General features: G+C 40.8%; 1 protein-coding gene across 2 annotated transcripts in view; it reads right to left on the reverse strand.

Moving 5' to 3' along the window:
• Nucleotides 1-12,832, reverse strand: part of SNX14 (sorting nexin 14) — a 135,430-nt gene that overhangs the window by 34,091 nt on the left and 88,507 nt on the right. For both annotated transcript variants that reach the window (XM_073626895.1, XM_073626894.1), the window contains 5 exons: nucleotides 9,952-10,052; nucleotides 9,182-9,293; nucleotides 8,935-8,975; nucleotides 7,109-7,228; nucleotides 3,906-4,029 (listed from right to left, as the gene is read on the reverse strand). In XM_073626895.1, the coding sequence (XP_073482996.1) occupies nucleotides 3,906-4,029; nucleotides 7,109-7,228; nucleotides 8,935-8,975; nucleotides 9,182-9,293; nucleotides 9,952-10,052 (498 nt within the window). The remainder of the gene's footprint in view (nucleotides 1-3,905; nucleotides 4,030-7,108; nucleotides 7,229-8,934; nucleotides 8,976-9,181; nucleotides 9,294-9,951; nucleotides 10,053-12,832) is intronic.

The raw sequence follows: 12,832 nt of genomic DNA on the forward strand, positions 1-12,832 counted from the left end.
AAGTCACACCAAATAATGATTTGATTTAGTTGTTTTTATTTGTTTATTTTTATAATAATATAATATAAAGTAAACAATTAAATATGTATTGTTGTAAGCAGTCTTACTTAAAGTGGTGTTCCCATTATAAAAAAAAAAAAAAAAATTAAAAGTCAGCAGCTACAAATACTGCAACTGCTGACTTTTAATAATCGGACACTTACCTGTCCCAGGGTCCAGCGATGCGGGAGATCAAAGCCCTGCTCTTCTCCCGCTCCATTCGGCGGCGCCGGCATTGTAACTGTGGGTGCCCGGCTGTGGCTTCACAGCCGGGCACCCACTGCGCATGCACGAGCAGCGCCGCGATTGGCTGCACAATCATCTGGGACCTGTCACGTGTCCCAGATGATTGACAAGAGGGAGGGGGCAGAGCTGAGCCCTTCCTGCACCGAGGGGAAGTGATGTCAAGAGCCCAGGCACTGAAGGAGGCAGACTATGAGGGACTCCCTAGCAACAGCCATTTAGAGGTAAGTTTAAAAAAAAAAATTTTCCAAATGTTTTTTTTTTTATTTTTTTTTAGGCACATTCATGAATTTTTTTTTTTTTTTTTTTGGGTGGAACACCACTTTAAAGCGGTAGTAAACCGCTGGTGATTTTTCTTTTAACCTGCAACGTTTTAATATGCTAGTATGCATCACATACTAGCACATTGTTTGAAACTTACGTTAGAACAAAGCCCTCTCGTGGCGAGCTACACGGCTTCCATCTTCACCGGGTCTTCCTTCCGGGTTCGCGGACTCTGGCTGTGTGAGTGGCCGGAGCCATGATAAAGTCGCTCCCACGCATGCATGCATGCAGGAGCAGCCGTTTACGGCACAGCACTCTGAGGGAACTGCCCGCAACCCTGCATGTTTAGGAGATACTTACAGTACCTATAGGTAAGCCTTCTTATAGGCTTACCTATAGGTACAATTCATGCATGGGAGTTAACTCCCATTTTAACAGTATTTCATCACACCTGCCTAAAACTTTTGCACAGCACTATATATATGAGTACACCCCACACATTTTTGTAACCTTTGCTGTCCACTGTGCCTTTAAGGAGGGGGTGGACTCCTTCCAGGCTCACCTGCCCTCTGCCTATCCATTATAATGCATGTGCTTCCATTGTGGAGGCTCTCAAAATTTAGAGTTAGGACTACAGAAAATGTACAGTATCTCACAAAAGTGAGTACACCCCTCACATTCTTGTAAATATTTTATTATATCTTTTCATGTGACAACACTGAAGAAATGACACTTTGATACAATGTAAAGTAGTGAGTGCACAGCTTGTATAACAGTGTAAATTTGCTGTCCCCTCAAAATAACTCAACACACAGCCATTAATGTCTAAACCACTGCCAACAAAAGTGAGTACACCCCTAAGTGAAAATATCCAAATTGGGCCCAAAGTATCAATATTTTGTGTGGCCACCATTATTTTCCAGCACTGCCTTAACCCTCTTGGGCATGGAGTTCACCAGAGCTTCACAGGTTGCCACTGGAGTCTTCCACTCCTCTATGATGACATTACGGACCTGGTGGATGTTAGAAACCTTGCGCACTTCCACCTTCTGTGAGAAGATACCCCACAGATGCTCAATAGGGTTTAGGTCTGGAGACATGCTTGGCCAGTCCATCACCTTTACCCTCGGCTTCTTTAGCAGGGCAGTGGTCGTCTTGGAGTGTTTGGGGTCGTTATGTTGGAATACTGCACTGCGGCCCAGTCTCCAAAGGAAGGGGATCATGCACTGTTTCAGTATGTCACAGTACATGCTGGTATTCATGGTTCCCTCAATGAACTGTAGCTCCCCAGTGCCGGCAGCACTCATGCAGCCCCAGACCATGACACTCCCACCAGCATGCTTGACTATAAGCAAGAAACACTTCTCTTTGTACTCCTCACCTGGTTGCCGCCACACACGCTTGACACCATCTGAACCAAATAAGTTTATCTTGGTTTCAGCAGACCACAGGACATGGTTCCAGTAATCCATGTCCTTAGTCTGCTTGTCTTCAGCAAACTGTTTGCAGGCTTCTTGTGCATCATCTTTAGAAGAGGCTTCCTTCTGGGACAACAGTCATGCAGACCAATTTGATGCAGTGTGCGGCGTATGGTCTGAGAACTGACAGGCTGACCTCCCACCACTCCTTCAACCTCTGCAGCAATGCTGGCAGCACTTATACGTCTATTTCCCAAAAACAACCTCTGGATTTGACGCTGAGCACGTGCACTCAACTTCTTTGGTTGACCATGGCGAGGCCTATTCTGAGTGAAACCCGTCCTGTTAAACTGCCGTATGGTCTTGGCCACCGTACTGCAGCTCAGTTTCAGGGTCTTGGCAATCTTCTTATAGCCTAGGCCATCTTTATATAGTGGAACAATTCTTTTTTTCAGATTGTGACAGGAGTCACTTTGGGTGGGTGGTTTGTGGAACTCAGCCTAACCAGGAGAGCTCTGGAGACTCCGTGATCAGCTCCCCTGGCCCCTCTTACGTGTAAATCATCCTGCGTCCATTAGGAGCACAGGGTGACTGAGAACCCCACTATGATCTGTGCTATTTAGACACATTGTACAGCCACACTGGAATGTTGTATACATGTCTATATTGTGTGTTGTCTGATGCTGTTGTGGACTCTTTGTTGTGATCGTTTGGGGTGGGGTTGTATTCCAAAGTTCTATTGTGTCTGTCTGCATTGGATATTATGGGATGTGTATGTAGATTAGCTGTGAGATTTTTGGGGGCGAAATCCTCCAACAGCTCTCCCTGCTGATAAGACTGTTTACTGATGATAAATTTGAATACACCTGACCTGGTCTATTGTGATTGGACAGTTTACCCCGCCCTGAATCCAAGGGTGGGGGGTTGTCTCTGAGTTGTATATCTGTGGTAACGTGTGCTTGAATAAAGGAGTTTGATGTTATTGTTCACCCAACACTGTGTTACGGCTGGTGACTGGGTAAGCTAAGGGGTCTTGTATAGTGCTGGTTCTGGACAGAGGAAGCATTTACGGCAGACACAGACCTGTGGAGGACAGGGGTTTGTCACACAGATCCTCAGAGAGTTCTTTGCCATGAGGTGCCATGTTGAACTTCCAGTGACCAGTATGAGAGAGTGAGAGCGATAACACCAAATTTAACACACCTGCTCCCCATTCACACCTGGGACCTTGTAACACTAACGAGTCACGTGACACCGGGGAAAATGGCTAATTGAGCCCAATTTGGACATTTTCACTTAGTGGTGTGCTCGCTTTTGTTGCCAGGAGTTTAGACATTAATGGCCATGTGTTAAGTTATTTTGAGGGGAAAGCAAATTTACACTGTTATACAAGCTGTACACTCACTACTTTACATTGTAGCAAAGTGAAATTTCTTTAGTGTTGTCACATGAAAAGATATAATAAAAAACATTTACAAAAATGTGAGGGGAGTACTCACTTTTGTGAGATACTGTATATGGGTAACCTGTGATAACAACCAACAACTAGATAACACTTGAGCATTTTTTTTCTGCAATAGGAAAAGAGCAAATATGCAGTACACCACGATTCATGGTGCAGCTTACATGAGCAGAATATCATTAAGCCTAAGATTTTTTCCTTCCTAAAAAGTTCTTTTAGGTGGAGGAAATTACTGACTACACACAGCTTCTAATTACATGATTTACTAAAGGATGATCTACTTTGAAAACACAATCATGTGCCAACAAAAATCCCTTTTTTTGTTATTTCCCTTGCACATGACTTCAAAGTAAAGCCTTGATACTTCACCTGATTCAAGGAAAATCTGGATACTGTACACAAACACATTTGGAGCAAAAGTTAGTATAACTAATTCAAGCACAGAAAGAAGAAATAGTTTATTGTATCTTTTGACTTACCTATGTACATAAGATAATCATAAACCCCTTCCACAGTCATCACTTCCATGAAACAATTTTGGTTATGCTTCCTTTCTGTATTGTCAGATCGGTTGGCATTATTGTTGTATAAATCGTTAAAAAGCTAAGAAACAGATAATATTATATTTAATACAGCACTCTGAAAACCTACTCCGCCTAAAAAGGTGTACTGCAGCAATAACACATTTATCTATTTTGCAATTTGCATATTTTGGAAAGGTTACTTTTTTTAAGGCACCTTCACTCGCTCTCAGCTAATGAACTCTCTAGCTTCTACAAAGTGACTTCTGGACCCTTTGCAGCTTTTTCTATAAGCATTCTTCTTGTTTGTGCATACAGTTTCAAAGGATGATCATTTTCTAGTACGTATCTAGGTGGTGTGAGACTTGTATTAAAAGTCTCCCTTTTATTTGTGCCCATAGTTTTGAAGGTGTATTTAATTAGTAATCTATACACATTGATTTAGCTTTCTAGTTCATGATAATTAATCCAAGAAGGCAGTGTCCCAGGGACATGCAAAGTTTTATACCTTTTCCTAATGTATTACAAATATTAGAAAATGTCCCCCTTCGCCTCATAGCTACAATACACAAATCCATCTACATTCCCTTTAAAGAATAAATTCAAGATCGCCCCTCTGAGATAGGGGTGAATTCTCTCCAATGCTGAAAAGCATGAGCCCTTGGTCACATCCTTTGCCGCTTCAAATTTATCTAAATTCATTGTATGGCAAAAATTCAGTCCAAACCGTGACAGATTAATTTGCTCAATTTTCTGTCTGGAATTGAATGTATGCCATTAATTATTTTCATAGATAAACAAACATATTGTCAAGAGGCATGGATCCTGAGGAAGTGCCTTTTTCGTGAAATGTGTCAATCCATTTTCTGCCATACATTATATACATTGAGGGAAAAAAGTATTCGACCCCCTGCTGATTTTGTACATTTGCCCACTGACAAAGAAATGATCAGTCTATAATTTTAATGGAAGGTTTATTTTTACAGTGAGAGACAGAAAAAAAATATCAAGGAAAACGCATTTCAAAAAAAGTTATAAATTGATTTGCATTTTAATAAGTGAAATAAGTATTTGACCCCTTGTAAAACATAGTTACATAGTTAGTAAGGTTGAATAAAGACACCAGCCCATCCAGTTTAACCTGAGTGAGTGTCTACAATTGTCCCTATCCCTGAACATTGTGTCTCATTAAAATGCTCATCTATTATATTATTATTTAAGGTACCCATATAGCGCCGTCAATTAAAACATGACTTAGTACTCGGTGGCAAAACCCTTGTTGGCAATCAGAGTGGTCAGACTTGCCTTCTAGTTGGCCACCAGGTTTGCACATATCTCAGGAGGGATTTTGTCCCACTCCTCTTTGCAGATCCTCTCTAAGTCATTAAGGTTTCAAAGGCTGATGTTTGGTAACTCGAAACTTCTGCTCCCTCCACATATTTTCTATGGGATTAAGGTCTGGAGACTGGCTAGGCTACTTCAGGACCTTAATGTGCCTCTTCTTGAGCCACTCCTCTGTTGCCTTGGCCATATGTTTTGGGTCATTCTCATGCTGGAATACCAATCCACGACCCATTTTCAATGTCCTGGCTGAGAGAAGGAGGTTCTCACCCAAGATTTGATGGTACAAGGCCCCGTCCATCGTCCCTTTGATGCAATGAAGTTGTCCTGTCCCCTTAGCAGAAAAACACCCCCAAAGCATAATGTTTCCACCTCAATGTTTGACAGTAGGGATGGTGTTCTTGGGGTCATAGGCAGCATTCCTCCTCCTCCAAACACGGCGAGTTGAATTAATGCCAAAGAGCTCGATTTTGGTCTCATCTGACCACAACACTTTCACCCAGTTCTCCTCTGAATCGTTCAGATGTTCATTAGCAAACTTCAGACGGCCTATACATGTGCTTTCTTGAGCAGGGGGATCTTGCGGGCGCTGCAGGTTTTAGTTTTTTCACAGTGTAGTGTGATACCAATTGTTTTCTTGGGGACTATGGTCCCAGCTGCTTCGAGATCATTGACAAGATTCTCCTGTGTAGTTCTGGGCTGATTCCTCACCTTTCTCATTATCATTGAAACTCCACAAGGTGAGATTTTGCTTGGAACACCAGACCGAGAGAGATTGACAGTTATTTTGTGTTTCTTCCATTTGTGAATAATCGCACCAACTGTTGTCACTCTCTCACCAAGCTGCTTGGCGAGGGTTTTGTAGTCCATTCCAGTCTTGTGTAGGTCTACAATCTTGTCCCCGACATCCTTGGGCAACTCTTTGGTCTTAGCCATGGTGGAGAGATTGGAATCTGATTGATTGCTTCTGTGAACAGGTGTCTTTTATACAGGTAACAAGCTGAGATTAGGAGCACTCCCTTTAAGAGAGCCAGAAATCTTGCTGATTGATAGGGGATCAAATACTTATTTTACTTATTAAAATGCAAATCAATGTATAACTTTTTTGAAATGCGTTTTTCTGGATATTTTTGTTGTTATTCCATCTCTCACTGTTAAAATAAGCCTACCATTAAAATTATAGACTGATCATTTTTTTGTCAGTGGACAAATGTACAAAATCAGCAGGGGATCAAATACTTTTTTTTTTCTCACTGTATATATGTTTGAGGATATGGGAACATGGCACAGGATATTTAGTATTTTATTGTGTTTTAAACATTGTTAATAAAGACTTATGTTTTACATTTATATTGACTGTATTCTCTATGATGGCACATTTAAAGTACCATTTTATCTCTCTGCCCCCTCCTACCTCCTTGCTAGATGCGAAAGGGGACAACTTCTAGTTACTTTCATGGTAGGGATGGTGCCCAATAAGATATATACAGTGAGGGTCCCACCACTACTAGTACTTTACTACTAATATTAGTTTATTAAAAAAAAAAACTCTGCAACACTTATTGAAAATATCATTTAAAAATAGGGAAAACAACCTTGGGCAAATACATCTATGAGAATGGGGCAATTCAAAAACTATGCAAACAGTGTACACATCTTTCAGCACAACACAATAACTTAAAAATGGATATCATGGGCCTAAATACCTTTTCCATGAAAATCACTGGCAATGTATAGTAATAACCAGGATAACGCTAATGAAAATACATTCAAACTAGCACATAGCGTGGTAGAGACATTGTGGGGGTCTTGCTGCTCACCTTTTTATTATTTTCTGAAGTGGGGCTGAGTATAGTCAGCTCTGTTCTGCTTGGTTTGGGTTTTGGAGATTCACATGAGTCGATGAAGTTCATAATAAAGAGTTCCAGGTGTTGTCCTTTCTGCAGACAAGAACACAATTTAGTACAGGGAGAAAATAAAGTAATCTTGTACTGGTAAAAATATATATAAAAATGGAGCTGCTCATGCCGACCTTCTCCTAAAAATGCTAGCTGCTTGAATCTTTCAGGTTTCATTACTTTCTACACTAGTGGTTAAAAACAAGAAAGTAGAGTCAGAATTGATCTGCATACTTGCTCCCGGTCAATATATTTATTGCAACCAGTGGCTCAGCATTGAAGGCCACGCAAACAGCATTTTCAGAATGAGAGGCCAACAATAGCAGCCTCTATATTTATTACAGTACACATTTCCTTAAAAGTGGTTTTAAAGACTAAAATACTCACCTGAGCTCCCACTTGAGCCAGCGATGTGCACGTGAGTTCACTTCTTCCAGGTCTCTCATTCCTCATTGGCTGAGATAGCAAAGGGAGCAGATGTCAACCACAGCCAGTAAGCCGGTGAGGAGAGAGTGGGGGAGCCACAGCTCTGTGTATCTTATGGACGCATAGAGCCGGGCTCAGGAGCGAGCACACACCTGTGCATCCAGACAAAGCGACTTGCTATTGGGGGGCACTTGCTGAAGAGGAGGAGCCAGGATCGCGGGCAAGGTACCCGAAAAGAGAAGGATCAGGGCTGCTCCACGCAAAACCATTGCACAAAGTAGGCAAGTATGACATGTTTGTTATTTATTTTAATTTTTTTTAATTACCCTATATTTATTTTAATTACCCTTTAACTTGTTACGGATCGCCCGCCGCAGTTGTACTGCGCTAATTGCCGTCATTGTACGTCGGGTGCTTACACGGCGATTTGTGGGTGCTAATTCGCAAGCGGAGGAGCCAACCAGCAGTCGTGATCGCTCCAGAAACAGGCAGAACGGGGATCTGTCTCTGAAAACAAATAGATCCCCATTCTGTCAGGGGAGGAGACTGAGATCGTCTGTTCCTAGTGATTAGGAACAGCGATCTTTCTCCTCCAGTCAGCCTAGCTCCCATACAGTTAGCAACACCTCCCAAGGAACACACTTAACTCCTTGATCGATCCCTAGTGTTAACCCCTTCCCTGCCAGGGACTTTTACACAGTAATCAGTGGCTTTTTTTTTAGCTCTGATCGCTGTATGTCAATGGTCCCAAAAAAGTGTCAAAAGTGTCCGATCTGTCCACCGCAATGTCGCAGTCACGATAAAAATCACTAATCACCACCATTACTAGTAAAAAACAAAAATGTATAATAAAAATGCCGTACATATATCCCCTATTTTGTAGACGCTATAACTTTTGCGCAAACTAATCAATATACGTTTATTTCGATTTTTTTTACCAAAAATATGTAGAAGAATACATATTTACCTAAACTGATGAAAAACATTTTTTGGGGGGGATATTTATTAAAGGAAAAAGTAAAAAATAGTTTTTATTTCAAAATTTTCGCTCTTTTTTTGTTTATAGTGCAAAAAATAAAACCCGCAGTGGTGATCACATACCACCAAAAGAAAACTATTTGTGGGAAAAAAGGACATAAATTTTGTTTGGGTACAATGTCGCACGACCGTGCAATTGTCAGTTAAAGCGATGCAGTGCCGCATCGCAAAAAATGGCCTGGTCATTAAGGGGGCAAATCTTTCGGTCCTGTCACTTTAAGCAACTTAAAGTGTAACTTTAAGTGTATATGTGTTAAGTGTATAAGTAGTAGATATTAATTTACCTCTTTGATTAATTTTCCTGGTACAGACTTGATCATTTTACCTGCAAGAGATAGTCAGATCAGGAACAATATTATAATAGAATATAATTATTAGGCAAGATACTGTAAGTGCCAATTCAGTTTTAACTACATAAATAGAGATGGAAAATTATGTATGTGCTGTCTTTTCTTCAACACAAATTATCGCTTTCTGCACTTTTTTGTTCCCAAAATAAACAGTTCTCTTTGCACAAAGAATACAATTTACCAAGGTTGACATCTGGAAGGATCTTGTCATGAAACTGTGTTTCCAGGCTGTTTGGTGACAGGAAATCTGCTAACAATTGACTGTTACTAAGCTCTGGATGTTGTAATAGTTTCTGGAATGAGAGAAAACAAACAGCCTATTAAAATGAATAAACGTATCTGAGCTTCCAATTTGTTTGACCTACAGTGCCTACAGACAAGGTGCTGATTGCAGGGTGCACCATTCTGATTTAGTAGAAATACAGCTTTGTTTTTAGTTTTGGCTTGAGCGACAAGTGTTAGGAAATCTGCAAGTTTTTATTAAAGTTTGTTGTCCCTGTTACCGAGACATCCGCTTATTTTTTCATTTATATCAGTAACCCAACAAGATGTAAGGAAATTGCACCACCAAGGTTCTTCCCTGATCATAAAACAACCAACAAAAGTGCTGAATAAGGATGAGCTCAGGCGTGTTCGCAAACAGCACGTGCAGCGCACCGCTGGGGAGCGCTAATCACAAGCAGTGAGACATTTCCTGATCTCTGCAGCCACACATCGGGACAATGTCTCACTGCTTGTGATTAGCGCTCCCCAGTGCCAACTTCCTAGCGGGCTCTGCACGTGCTGTTTGCGAACAAGCCTGAGCTCATCCTTACTGCTGAAATACAGTAGCTGCACAATAGCTGTCAAGAGCAAGTTCTGAAAAAGCATGGTACTATTCACATACAGGTTTGTACATGTATTTAACAGGTTTCAGTTCTTGTAAAATTAAAAACTATTTAAATTGCATACCTGTAAATACTCCTGGAATTCCTCTCTTTTGGATTTTAAAAATTCATAGTTTTTGGGGCCAATAATCCTTTTTGATGGAAGCTGGGCATCAGGAAATGTACCTGTGAAATACATAAAATGTATATATAAAATGAATCCATTAATTCTAGACCTACCCAATATGTTTATTTAAAAAAAAACACATGAATCTTCATTTTTGGGTTGATATTTTGATGACTACAATCTTACAAAAATCCATTTAAAAAACATAATTCAGTGTTCATACAAAGTCTTCTGTTTCACATGCTGGCACGGTACAAAATATGTCTAAATGACATCCAACTTCACATGCCATTACATTTTGCTTGAATGTACTTGCTTCCACACTACAGTCCAATGGAAAAATATAAATGATTGAAAAACCTTGTGCTTTCAGGTTAGCTCACAGGAAGCGACAATGGCACTGCATTTCTGGCAAGATCAATGAATATTTTCTGTACTTGCTGAAAATGTTCCTAGCCCCAAAAATAAAAACCAATGCAGCCACCATATCTATGGACTGGTAAGCTGCCACATTTTTTTTCCTTGGGTTGAGAGACATTATTTCTGCTATATTCTTCCATATTTACATGCAGACCAAGTTGTCCAGTAAAAGCAAGAGGCTGGGACAAACTATAAAAATGGCAGGAGTGCTTTTTTAGTTGCAGAAAGATTTTTTGTTAGGGAGAGTGTCATTATATACCACCAAACCAGGGCAAGAAACAAGACGAGATACCATGTAAAAACTTCATGACTCTCTGTTTCTTACAACAGTTTAATATAGAAAAAAGTGAGCAGAAATCTTCCAAACAGGGACAAATACAGCAATAATGAGTAAGGCCCCTTTCAGGCAAGCTTTCCGATCAGATCCGCCTGTCAGTTTTTTCAGGCTGACCGGATCAGAGCCTCCACTCACTCCTATGGAGCTGAGGATGTCAGCAGTGACATGTCTGCTGACACTCGCTGCTATCTGATTCTGTCCATGAAATCCAGGATGGTGATCCCATTTTCCATCCCTCTGGCGGATCAGATCGAATGGGATTGGATGAAAACGGACAGGTGGCCCGTTTTCATCCGCTCTACCTGAGCGGAGACGGACCTGTTATCCGCCTGCTCAGTGGTGATCAGGGGATCGATCCCCCACTGAGCAAGCGGAGTCTGCCTAGCGGATAAGCCTGTGTGGACCCTTAGTAGAGCTTATAATCCTTACCCACCCAAACACATCTAAAAAAATAAAATATTTTTTGACCGGAGTTGGGTTCTAATGGGAGAATGCAGTTCTCCCATATATTTCCATAGCACCTGTAGTTGTGCCGGAATACTGCAGTGCGGGCATTGATGGAAATGGAATGAAAAACCTGCCTAGCACAGCGGACTACTAAGCAGTGCAAAGCAGGACCACACTGTATCTGAAATCTCATTTTGCGTATAAGAGGTAACAGGGTTTAAAAAACTGAATAAGATAGAAAAAGAAAATCCGTAGTTTGAGAAAAGCACTTGCTCATATTATACGTGCATTGTGAGATTCATAATAACTTGTGTTATAACAATTCAAGATAATGCACTATAGATGTGCTTTGGGGTGTGCTACCTTTCAATTGTACCTTAACGCACATCTACAGCGTGCTGTGAAGCACCTGTTTTATACTGCAACAACAGATGCATATGCAAAAAGACATTATTCCAATAAAAAGAAAAGAAAAAACAGCAGTTAGCACTTCTTCCTAGCAGCACTAGGGCTGTTGATTTGAATCCCAACCACAGCACTTTTCGAACTGAGTTTGCATGTTCTTCCTATGCCTGCATGGGGTTCCTCCCACACTCCAAAGACATGCTGGTAAGTTAATTGGATAGTGTCTAAATTGGCCCTAGTATGTGTATGTATGAATCTGAGTTAAGAACCTTAGGTTGTAAGCTCCTTGAGGGCATAACTGATGTAAGTGTACAATGTATATGTAAAGCGCTGCGTAACTTGACGGTGCTATATAAGTACCTGTAATATATAAAATAAATAAAATTAAATGCTAACAACAGTCTATTCAAAATGAATATGGTGCATTACCAGCCCATTCAAAATAAATGGGCTGTCTAATACAAAAAAATTTATGTTACAGCCCACTGCGGTAAAGTATTCATGGGCTCTTAGAAAAAGGGGATTAAGACAGTTCATAGACCGTGCAAATTTCTTTGCTGCAACCACAGGTTGCAGCAAAGAGATTCACACGATTACCCCATCAGCACAGAGAGTGCCGACAGGGGAAACAGCTATTGTCTTATCCCGTGGGGGGTGGGGGGTTGGGGGGGAGTTGTCCCTGTTGGAAGAAGACAGTGATTATTGCTATAGCAGCCGCTAACGATAATCGCAAAAGGATCCGTCAGGCTGGTTGTACCCAAGTTGATCGGTCAACTTGGTACATTCAGACTGCCCATTAACGGTTCCTGCTGAAATGGCGGAGATACAGTGTATGGCCGGCCTAAGGCAGAGATTTGTAGATTTCGACAATTAAATGGTTTTAAACGTTTCAACACAACCACAGAGATTTTCAGGCAATCACTTATTTAATCACCCTTGGTAAAGTAACTTTGCACATTTTCTTGGCAATTAGAGGGAATATCAAAGGTGATATTATTCTTAAGGGCGGTAATAGCTTCAAAGATGCCATTAATGAACAAATCACTGAATGGATCACTAAATGCCAACAGCACATAGTCAGCATAAGTAAAAACATTTCCTGCTTTCATTTCCTGAAACAAGGAAAGTAGTTATTATCAGAGGTTCCAAAGATGAACTATTAATCAGAAGAAAGGAAAGTAGACATTCCCGACGTGCCTATTTCCATAAATATTTCCTGAGAGAAAAGGC

The sequence above is a fragment of the Aquarana catesbeiana genome, linkage group LG04 (genome assembly GCF_042186555.1).
Source record: "Aquarana catesbeiana isolate 2022-GZ linkage group LG04, ASM4218655v1, whole genome shotgun sequence".
Lineage (NCBI taxonomy): Eukaryota > Metazoa > Chordata > Amphibia > Anura > Ranidae > Aquarana > Aquarana catesbeiana.